Source organism: Gracilinanus agilis, chromosome 3 (assembly GCF_016433145.1).
Source record: "Gracilinanus agilis isolate LMUSP501 chromosome 3, AgileGrace, whole genome shotgun sequence".
NCBI classification, from domain to species: domain Eukaryota; kingdom Metazoa; phylum Chordata; class Mammalia; order Didelphimorphia; family Didelphidae; genus Gracilinanus; species Gracilinanus agilis.
In genome coordinates, this window is record NC_058132.1 from 51625003 (window position 1) to 51636617 (window position 11615).

Genomic DNA, 11615 nt, shown 5'->3' on the forward strand with positions numbered 1-11615 from the left:
AAAAGCTCATCCTTCCTCTTCATGACAACATTTCAACTCCTTGACCAGAGAAGTGCCCCCTAAGTAAGTGTTCTCTTCTCCAGGGTAAATATCCTCAGTGCCTTTAACCAGTCTTGGCTTGGCATCATCTCTCTTCCCTTCACCACCCTAGTGATCCTCCTCTGGACTGCTGCTCTCCAGCTTTACCAGTGTCCTTCCTACAGTCTTATGTCCAGATCAAAGTATCCCAGACTGGTCTGACCAGTGAAGAGAACAAAACCATGACCTCCTCCATTCTGGACTCTAAGCTTTTCTTCATTCAATCTAAGTTCACATCAGTTCTCTGAGCTGTTGACTTATCTTGAGATGGTGAGAAGGGAATAACAGCCTCTGAGAAACCAAGGAATGGGAAAAGGTGACAATAGGCCAGGACTTCAGTCTGCTCTTTTACTATTCAAGGACAGGGGGATGTGACAATGGCCAGAGAGATCTTCCATTAGGAGGGACTCAACTCAGAGCCAACCACTCCAGCGCTCCCCAGGGCAATGATGGACACAGCTGGACAGATGCCCAGTTGAGAGAACAAGGAGGAGGTTTCTTATAGAGACTCATGCCAGAATCTAGCTATGTCTTCCTTCCCCAGGGTCAATTCTAGATGCCCCAGAGCAGAGCCCAACATGCATTTTTTCCCCAAGCTGGACCAAATTTCCTCCAAAGCCTCCACAGTAGGGGTTGGAATCATGAAGGGGCTGAGAAAAACAGAAGAAGATGAAGGCTTCCCAGAGGCAGAGACAGAGACCAGAAACAGATGCAGCCTAGAAGGTTGATGCTTTTAGGGAAGGGAGCAAGTATTTATTAAATGCCTACTGTGTATTAGGGACTGTACCTTTAAATACTTCATAGGTTTATTTCATTTGAACCTCACTTGGGACAAGGAGAAAGTGTGGTATGGGGTGGGGGGAGGGAGATTCCACTAGAATGGGACCCAGAAGACCCAGACTCAAATCCTCTGGGCAAGTCACTTTTCCTCCTTTGGCCTTCATTGCTTGCTATGTAAAATGAAAAGGTTGTCTGACACCACTGAGAGCTAGAAAGGGACTTTAGTCATCCAGTGCAGTCCAGAGAGGAGGGAAACTGAGGCCCAGAGGTTTAATGACTTGTCTGAGAACACAAAGGTTATATGGTAAGTGGCAGGTTCAAATCCTCAATCTATCAATATCTAAATCAAGCATTCTTCTCTAAGATCTCTCCCAGCTCTGACATTCTTGGTTCTAAAGATCCTTCCAGTTCTGACATTCTGGATTCTGAGGGTTCTCTCTCTATGTTCTAAGTGTTCTCCCAGCTTTGACATTCTGGGTTCTGAGGGTCTTTCCAGTTGGATGTTCTGTGTTCTAAGTGTTCTCTCAGCTCTGACATTCTGGGTTCTGAGGGTCTTCCTAGTTGGATGTTCTAAGGGCCTTTCTGTTTTGACATTCTGGACTTTAAGATCCCTCCCGGTTCTGACCTTTTCTGTTCTAAGCTCCTCTCAGTCTCACATTCTGTGTTCTCAGGCTCTTCCCAGCTCTGACCTTCCATGTTTTTAGCACTTGACGTCCTAAGGGCCCTCCAGGCTCTCCTAGTCTATGACCTCACTTTCACAGAGGCTGATCTCTAAAGATGAAAGGAATATTGATGAGCCCTGCACAGGCCTTCTGAAAGATGCTACAGTGCCTGCAATCCTCTTAAGTAGGGCCCTCATTAGCCCTGTGACAACACCCTTCCTTGCCTCCTAGTGCTGAGGGGGGAGCAGGGAGAAACAAGAGGAAAGGATCAGAGGAGCCACCTGGGTAGGTTCCATTTGAATGATGGAGAAACTGAGGCTCCCAGAGGAGCAGCAGCAGCAGCAGCAGCAGCAGTGGCAGTGGCAGTGGCCTGCCCACAAGCCAGTCAGCAGCAGAGGGAGGCCCAGGTCCTCTGCCTGCCAGCCAGCCAAGTGTTCAGTCCTTCCCACCAGGCTCTTTCTAGCCTGCTGCCTCTCCTGGTCCCTCCCCAGTCTGGCTTCCCAGTCCTGTGTCTCCTCTCCAGGGTCCAAGCTACAGCTGGTTGCCTCCTGCCTCCCTCTCCCCCTCAGGACTTGAGCCCTTGTGATGTCACTTGCGGTTGCCATAGAGACGTCAGGTAATGAACCAGCCTTGGGCGGAGCCACAGGCTCCTCCTTCCCCAGCTGGGACCAAGTGGAGCTGCATCACTGGCCACTGGAAAAACACAGCCTGAGAGGGATGGAGAGAGGGGACCTGGGCAGGAGCCTAGCTCAGGGCTCTCTCCCTCTGGGTTGGCCTGCTCTGGCCCCTGGGAGATGGGTCATGAGAGGAGCCTGGAGAGGAGCACCTCCTGCACTCTCTCCTCCAGGCTGCTCTGAACTTTTAGGATGAGAAGAGGTCTGGGGGGCAGTTGGGTGACTCAGTGGCTAGAGAGCCAGGTCTGGAGATGGCAGGTCCTGGGTTCAAATTCGATCTCAGATACTTCCTAGCTATGTGACCCTGGATAAGTCACAACCCCAATGACCTAGCCCCTGTTCTTCTGCCTTGGAATGGATAGTTACTATTGATTCTAAGACAGAAGGTAAGGAGGGGGGTGTCTTAGCCTCCAGTTCCTTTTGTTGATGAGGAACCTGAGGTCCAAAGCAGGGCAGTGACCTGTGTAAGGTCACTCAGATAGTTAATAGTGATCTCTTGTCCTCTGAGTTCCTTAGCAGATCTAACTCAGTAACTACAGACCCCCTTCCTGAACTCCTTCCTGCTTCTTGCCTTTCTTTGTATCCCCAACACTTAGTAATGTGCCAGGCACATAGTAGGTACTTAAAAAATTTGCACCAACTGAATAAATAGCTCTCCTTCCTCCCCTCAAAAAAGAAAGCAGAAGAACAATTGCATTTGGTCCTGAGAATGGGTTGGGAGCATTTGGAGGTCCTGCCTTACAGAGGTCCCCCTGCACCCCAGTGGGCAGTTTCTCTCCATTTTGAAAGAAACAGAGAAGAAAGACCCTATTTCCTCAGTGTATTTGTTGTACCTTATAATGGCTCCTTCATCTGGGGACGTCCTCCTTGTGTCTAGCCTCACGTTTTCTTGCTCTGTGTCAAACCTAAAAGCTTCCTTTGGTGGCTTCAGCCTCCTCTTCTTGAATAGTCAGGGAGATGGAGCTTCACTGGCCAGCCTCTCTCTGTCTCTTTTTCTGTCTCTGTCTGTCTGTCTGTCTTCTGTCTGTCTGTCTGTCTGTCTGTCTGTCTCTGTCTCTCTCTCATATCACAGGGTAAGAGAAAATAAACATCCGCAAAGTTATGCAATAGGAAGAAGATCTTCCTTCCCACCTCCATTCAGCTCCCTCACCATACAGCCCAGTTTGAATGGAGCATGTCTTCCTACCCTCTGATTTTCCCAATGAGCAAGCTGAGGCACAAGAAAGGTTTGGTGATTTTCCCAAGGTCACACTATTAAAATGTAAGTCAACAAGCTCTCAGATACAAGTCTGGGTGCTGAGAAGATGCTAAAGGCAGGATCCACACTCTGATCTTTTCACTCCCTAGCCAGGCTCTTTCCCCTACACTCTATTTTCTCTGTTTCCACCCAGAAGCTCAGGATCACTCATGCTCTCTGATCTTGATTATTCTCACAGGTCCCAGGACACCCATCCTAAGAAAGGACAGCCACACTTCCACTTTCAAGATGGGAAATGGGGCCATGAGCCTTTCTGGCATTCCCATGAGCTCCAGTGAGCATCACAGTCCTCTCTCAGACTCAGTCTCCCTTTCTGCCCAATGGGGCCAATCTCTGCCCTCCTCTTCCCCCAGCCCCCCATGTGAGACAGAGTGGCTGCTGCCTGCCTCTTCCCTCTGCCTGGTGAGTCACTGCCACAGGTGCAGAGACCCAGCCTGGCGTGGCAGCTTGGCTGAGAACAGCCTGGGTGTTACCAATCTTCCCTAGCCCTTGAGAAGAGATATTTATAGAGGGATTGTGCTGCTCACCAGCAGTTCCTATAGCTTTTCAGAACCCTTGGCTCAGTGTTCTACAGCAGCAGTGGCAGATGCCCATCCCTCCATTTTCCCTCCCCTCTAAATCTGTTAGGTTTTTAGAGATCCCATTCAAGTCTACCTTCTGACACTCATTAGCTCTATGACCTTGGAGGAATCATTTCACATTTCTGAGCCTCACTCAGTCTTTTCATCTATACAATGGGGACAATGATGCCCGTAGCATTGACCCCCATAGCACTGCTGTGAGAATCAAATGAGATGTCTGTCTGCATGTCACCCTGCAAACCTTAAAACTCTATAGAAATGTCATTTATTAACTTATTAGCACCAGCTTATTTTTGGTTCCTTCTAGAACCCATTCTGGGACAGCTATGTGGTAAAATGGATAAAGCACTGGGCCTGGAGTCAGGAAGATCTGAGTTCAAATCTGGCCTCAGATACTTGCTAGCTGTGTGACTCTAGGCAAGCCACTTACCCCATATTTGCCTCAGCTCCTCATCTGCAAAATGGGGACCTACTGGAGAAGGAAATCACAAATCCCAATATCTTTAACAAGAAAACCCCTTGGCCAATGACTATTGGTTCACATAGAGTCCAACGGGCAATCCATTCTGCCCCCCATATCCATAATGCCTCACCTTACCTCCTTTAAAACAGGGCTTTAAATTTACCTCCCCAAGAAGTCTCCTTGGATTAACCTGAATTAAGCCTGTCATAACGACACTTGAAGATTCAGTCTGTGTTACAAAGAATGGAATTTACAAACCTATTGATTTATCACTGTTCTTATTGGCATTTCTTAGAGGGTATATGTTATGTCCAGTTTCCCCAGCTAAGTTTAGGAGTTCCCTGAGGTTTCTCCTATCAGACGAGGAGTCTTTAAGGGCAGGGTGAGTTTTGCTCATTGAATTGGGGACCCTCCAAGGGGAGATTGGAGAAGGGAAACTGTGGCTTAATGGCCCCATCTCAAGAAAGAAATTCCAAGTTGTCATTGTGACCTCTGGATTTGTTGCCTACTCTGGGCCTCAGTGTCCTTCTGTGCTCAACGGACAGAAAAACTCTACTTTGGATTAGTTAGCATGGAGAAGGAAGAGGGGCTTAGCTTCCTGGGTGGAAGGGTAGAAACACAGGTAACTCTGTTTTCTATCAGCTACCTTGCAGATGATCTCCAGCTAATTTACACTATTACTGAACTATCTTTCTGCGATGTCAGCCACTGTATATTCAGATAACCCCATCTAGCACAAAGGAAAGATGAGAGAATATCTGAGCCAGGAAAAATCTTAAGACCTAGAATATCAGAGCTGGAAGAGTCCTTAGAACAGAGAATATTGGAGCTGGGAGGGGTCTCAGAATAGAGAATGCCAGAGCTGGGAGGACCCTTAGAACCCAGAATGTCAGAGCTGGGAGAGACCTTAGAATCCAGAATGTCAGAGCTGGGAGGAACCTTAGAACAGAGAATGTCGGAGCTGGGAGAGACCTTAGAACAGGGAATGTCAGAGCTGGGAGAGACCTTAGAACAGAGAATGTCAGAGCTGGGAGAGACCTTAGAATCCAGAATGTCAGAGCTGGGAGAGACCTTAGAACAGAGAATGTCAGAGCTGGGAGAGACCTTAGAACAGAGAATGTCAGAGCTGGGAGAGACCTTAGAACAGGGAATGTCAGAGCTGGGAGGAACCTTAGAACATAGAATGTTAGACGTGGGAGGGCCTTAGAACATAAAATGTCATGGTTCCAGAGAGCCCTTTGAACAGAGAATATCAAAGCTAGAAGGAACTTTAGAATATAGAATGTCAGAACTAGGTGCAGTCTAGTTACTCTTACCCTTTCACATTTACACACCTATATTTGAAGTTTTTCATTCTGGCCATCCCTAATCTGTAATAAACAGCATGAAATCTGGGAGGCACCTTAAAGATTTTCTAGTCTAGTGGTCCCACCAATTGCCTAGGAGCCAAGTTCTGACCACTGTCTGTTTTTGTGCCTCCTGAAGATCCAGAAATATTTTAATATTTTAAAATACAAAATACATAGACATAGACATTCAAATTATCTTATAGTTTTAAGTACAATAAAACTATTTCCCAATGTAAAACCCATTCTTAGCTTCTGGCCACACAAAAATAGGCTGGGCTAGATTTAGCCTCCAGGCTGAAATTTGCTGACCCCTGATCTAGGCCAAACCTCTTACTTTAGGGAAATGGAAGCCCCATGGAACTCTTCACTAATCCCTAATTGGAAGTAGTTGGGGACAGAGAATTGGGGATGGCAGGGAAGCCAATCAGAATCTGTGACAAATCTGAATTATTGATCACTTGGGGAAAAGGAAGTCCTTGCAGGCTGATTAAATACGGATGAGGAGAGCTCCTGAGGTGACCTGATTAAATGGCCATACATCTGAGGGACTTGGAGCTGGGATGTGCTTCCAAAGCACTCAAGAATGGACAATTCTCTTAAGCTAAATGTATTCGGTTTCAACCCAAGTCCTATATACATGCTGCACATCCATTAAGCACCTCTTTCCTTTTCCCTTCCTCTTCACTGTTATTTCTTTGCCCTTGATCATAGTGAAACTATTTCATTCCCAGAGTCCATTCCATCCCTGGTCTAGATTCTCAAAATCAGAGACCTGGATTCTAGTCCAGTCATTTCAGCTCTTGAGCTGTTTTCTTCTCTGTAAATGAGAGGAACACTAAGACCTCTTTCACCTCTGAAATTCTATGTTCTAGAATCCATCCCAAATATGATGTTCTGTGTTCTAAGAGCCCTCCCAGCTCTCATATTCTGTATTCTCAGCGTCCTCCCAACTCTGATATTCTAAGTCTCTTTCAACTTTAACATCGTGTTCCAAGAGCTCTTCCACCACTTATGTTCTCTGTCCCAAGAGGGCCTTAATATTCTGTGTTCTAAGAGTCCTCAAAGCTCTGACATTCTTTACGAACTCCACACCCTCCATTCTGACATTCTATGTTCTAAAGTCTCTTCCATTTCTGACATTCTAAGATTCCTTTCTACTTTTGACTTTTGTGCTTTAAGGGATCTTTTGGCTTTGACATTCTGTGTCCCGAGGGCCCTCACTGTTCTGATATTCTTTATTCTTAAAGCCCTTGCAGCCTTAACCTTCTGTGTTCTAAGGGCCTTCTCACCTCTGATATTCTGTGTCCTTAAGGGCCCTCCCAGCTCTGAAATCCTGGGTTGTAAGACTCCTTTCAGTTCTGATATTATGATTCTAAGATCTCTTTCAGCTCTGATATCCTGTGTTCTAATGCCTGGGTCTGGCATTCCATGTTCTATTTAATTGATTAATTTAGAATATTTTTCCATGGTTACAAGATTCATGTTCTTTCCATCCCTTCCTCCTCTCCCCTTCCCATAGCCAATGAGCAATTTTACTGGATTTTATGTGTGTCATTGATCAAGACCTATTTCCATTGGCATTCCATGTTCTAAGAATTCTCCCAGCTCTGACATTTGGGGTTCTAAGTCCCTTCTCATCACTAGCATTCTGTGATCTGATGTTAATCATGAGAGTCTGAATCAAAGAGTTTTTAACCATTCAATGTGTTCCAAGGCTAAATATTACTTTTATATCCCCGAGGAGCTATCTGCTATGAGCTTTTTGGTTGTCTGATTGTCCATGACATCTGCCCTCTCTATCACGGGATGCGAAACTGTTTCCAGAAAAACCCTTCAACACTTCAAGCATTCATTCATCAACACACACAGTTAGACAATTGGAAAATCATGTCTGCTTTTGCTTTTGGTCCAAAGTTTTTCATCGGGGTATTGCTGCTATGGAATGTGACCCAGAGACCAGGGAACCTTCCAGGGAAGCTGGGTCTGAACTGTCTTAGCAGGAGAAAGAAGGCCCCCAGCCCCAGGGTAGGAGGCCCCTGAGTCAGTATGGAATCTTTGCCCAGGTAACAGAGAAGGGCAACAGACAGCCCGATTTCTCAGACAGTAGCAGTTATATGGCCTCCGGTGGGTGACTTGGGATGGAGACAAGCTTAGTTCAGTGCAGATGCTCCGTAATCCCAGGCCTTTTGAAGTGTGTGAGGGGGTTTGGGGTTGAGCCTTCCAGGAACGTGACAGCACTGTAAGATAGCGCCTGCCCTGAAGCTAGGGTCTCAGTGAAGAATAGGCAAAGTAGTGGTACTGAGTCAGGAGAATGGAGAGATCAGTGAAGGGAGGGAGAAGTGCTCAGTAAGGTAGATGGACAGGTCGGGGAGATCCATCTGGGAATTCTGGTTCAGTGAGAAGGACAGGGAAGCTAGTGAGAAGATAGAGGCAGGGCGGTCATTGAGAGGAATGAGAAAGCCAGAGAAAAGGCTGAGCAGCTCATCCCTGCGGATCATTCAGAAAGAGGGAAGTGGGGTTTCAGAGCTACAAATGGAAGCAAACATTTCCTAGTGCCCTGGTCCTCCGGACAAGTCCAGCCTCCCGGGGAGGAATCCCTAGAAGTTCTGCCAAAGAACTTCATTCTCTGTGAAGGGGTCCGCATCCTTTTTACAGATGACTCACAGTGGGGAGCAGGATGGGACAAAGAGAGTTCTGGCCCAGGTTAAGTAACTTACACAGGATTGGCAAAGAGGTACAGGGGAAACTACATCATCGAACTGGGGCTTGGAAAGCCTAGATTTGTGTTCTTGGTTCCACTGTCATTGTGTAATTTGGCCAAGTCACTTCCTCCACTCTCTGGGCCTCAGTTTCTCCCTTTATAAAAAGAGAAAGTCAGACTAGATGAGCCTTCCTTTGACAATTATCCTTTATATGAGAATTTGGGAACTATGGACATGTGTGGATAATCCCTATAAGGTAACAGCTAGGCAGTCCTGGAACTGGTTGTTATAGATTGCAATGAGCTTGCTGAGGGTCGAAGACCCAGGATAAAAACTTGATTTGGGGGGGGGGGGGCAACTAGGTGGTACAGTGTATAGAGTGCCAGGTCTGAAGTCAGGAGTACCTGGGTTCAAATCTGGCCTCAAGACACTTCCTAGCTATGTGACCCTGGGCAAGTCACTTAACTCTGTTTGCCTAGTCCTTGCCCTTCTGTTTTAAGAGTTGGTACTCGGACAGAAAGTAAGGGTTGTTGGTTTTTTTTTTTTAAGGGCCAAATATAAGCCAAGGCCATATTCCAAAATATGTGGGGCTAGAGTGGAGCCCGGATCTGAAGGGAAATCAGAGCCGTAAAAGACTTACTCAAGGCAGCTAATGAAAGAAGTAGGAATTGAAATCAGGTCCCGTGGTTCTCAATCTAGTACGAGGCAGTAAGTGACTCATTAGCTCCCTCATTGGCTAGTAGTCTGTCAGGCAATAAGTGAAGGTCCTTCAGTTGTCAGAGGGTTTCAATTGTCAATAAAAGTGAGTTTTGGAGGGGGTAGCTAAGTGGCTCAGTGGATTGAGAGCCAGGCCCAGAGATGGGAGATCCTGGGTTCAAATCTGAACTCAGACACTTCCTAGCCGGGTGACCCTGGACAAGTCACTTAACCCCCATTGCCTAGCCCTTACCACTCTTCTGTCTTGGAACCAATAAACAGTATTGATTCCAAGATGGAAGGTAAGGGTTTAAAAAAAAAGCGAGGGGGCAGCTGGGTAGCTCAGTGGAGTGAGAGTCAGGCCTAGAGACAGGAAGTCCTGGGTTCAAACCCGACCTCAGCCACTTCTCAGCTGTGTGACCCTGGGCAAGTCACTTGACCCCCATTGCCCACCCTTACCACTCTTCCACCTATGAGACAATACTCTGAAGTACAAGGGTTTAAAAAAAAAAAGCGAGTCTTGGTCCATTGTTGGCCAATTATTGGTCTGCCTTCAAAGTCATCCCCAGGGCCCAGTACAAATCCATCATTAAGTAAAAACAGTTTACATTTCAAAGCTTGCAAAGCGCTTCTTTGCATCCATCTCACTTGAGTCTCTTAATAGCTCAGTGAAGTAGGTAAGTACAAGAATTAGTAACCTCTTTGTATGCTGAGGAAACTGAGGCACAGGGAAGTTAAAACGACTTTCCTAAGGTCATATAGCTAGTCAGTCAACATTAGGATTTAAGCAGGCTTCACTCTTCTTAAACAAGACTTTCAGCCCCTTCAGGCTGTTCATCCTCCTTTTGGTGACTCTCTAGTCTTCACCACAACCAGATTTTGCTGGGAAGAACATCCTGGGGAAAGAGGGAGTTCATGGAGTGGTCTTCAACATCATATATCCTAGGAATGCCCCTGGGGGAATCGACCAGGTACCTTTGGGTTCCTCCTACATCTGTTGCCTCATGGTAGTCCCAGGGGTTTTCCCAGGCAAAGGTCTGTTCCCCAGGTACCCAAAAGTCGGATGGGGGTGGGGGGGGTGGGGAAGGGCAAGGTAGTTCAGGAAGCTGGCCCTAAGAAATTAGCCCAATAATGTGGTTACCCTGGAAACCTTGCTTCAAGGGAAAGGGAAGGGATGGGAAGAAAGGGGAAGAGAGGAGGGGGGAAGGAAAGGGGTGGGAAGAGAAGGAGAGGGAAGAGAGATGAAAGGAAAGCAAGGCAAAGGGATTATGGAGAAGAGGAAAAGAAGGAAATGGAGGAGAAGGGAAGGGGAAAAAAGAAGGGAGGAGAGGACAAGGGAGTAGGAGAAAGACAGGAGGGCCACTGGAAGCTAGAGAAGCTCCTATATTGACCAGAACCCCAGGGATGACAACCCCAACCAATAACATCTTACCGACAATGCAGGCATTCGACTAATCTGCTCTGACTGAGTGATTCGTGATTGATTGATAACTGATTAATTTGATGACTGGTTCAGCAGGACTGTGGGAAGCTCCAAAAATGGAGGTGGGGAAAGAGATCATCATTTGAAGACTCCTAGAGGCTGTGAGGATCTTTGGAGGTCATCTCCTCCATCTCACTGCCTCCAGTGCCTCTGTGGAGGACTCCACTTATCTTTCCGCAGTCAGCTTGGGCCTCTTTGAGCTCTCAGGGAAAGATCTCTCTCTCCTCCCCCATCCCTACCCGCTTCTGGAGGCTGTTTCCAGAGAATAAGCCCCTGGTTCTTTGATGTGGTCATGAGGAGCAGGGGCAGCAAATGGAATCGTTGTGCCTTCCTCTCCCCTTATTCCTGGGTTCACAGGCCACAGAAACGGCTATTAAAAATGGTTTGGAGGGGAGGGGTGCAGAGCTGCTTTTGTGCTTTTGAAGAGAGGGAAGAGAGCTTTTAGGAAGACAAACCCAATGACTTTAAGGCTGGAGTGAGGAGGGAGAAGGGCTGTTGCCTTCTTTCTGACAACTGGAAGTCCAGGAAGGAATTGGGTGAGAGCCCTCAATTTAACCCTTGATCAACCATTCCAAGGTGGGATTAAGAGGAAGAGGATCAGACTCTTGGGAAAATTTGGGGAGGATGGATCAGAGAGGGGAGAAAGGAGTTGGGGACAAGATGCTGAGCCAGAATCCACAACTACTGTATCTTAAGTGGACCTTGTGCCAGGCAGAGGATGGCAACCACCCCTGGCTGTCCTCCATACCCCAGAGGAAGGGCTGGAACAAGAAGCATTTCAGACTTGCAGTACTCTCCACTCCCAGGAAAGGGTCAGCTGAGGGTCTGGGGCTCAGGGGTGTGTGTGTGTGTGTGTGTGTGTGTGTGTGTGTGTGTGTGTGTGTGTGTG

The 11615-nt window shown here is 47.2% G+C and overlaps 1 protein-coding gene across 1 annotated transcript in view; it reads right to left on the reverse strand.

Moving 5' to 3' along the window:
• The window catches only part of FAM131C (family with sequence similarity 131 member C), a 105275-nt gene that overhangs the window by 18407 nt on the left and 75253 nt on the right, over nucleotides 1-11615 (reverse strand). Inside the window, exon 3 of the mRNA XM_044668689.1 lies at nucleotides 9942-10005. Within this exon, the coding sequence (XP_044524624.1) occupies nucleotides 9942-10005 (64 nt within the window). The remainder of the gene's footprint in view (nucleotides 1-9941; nucleotides 10006-11615) is intronic.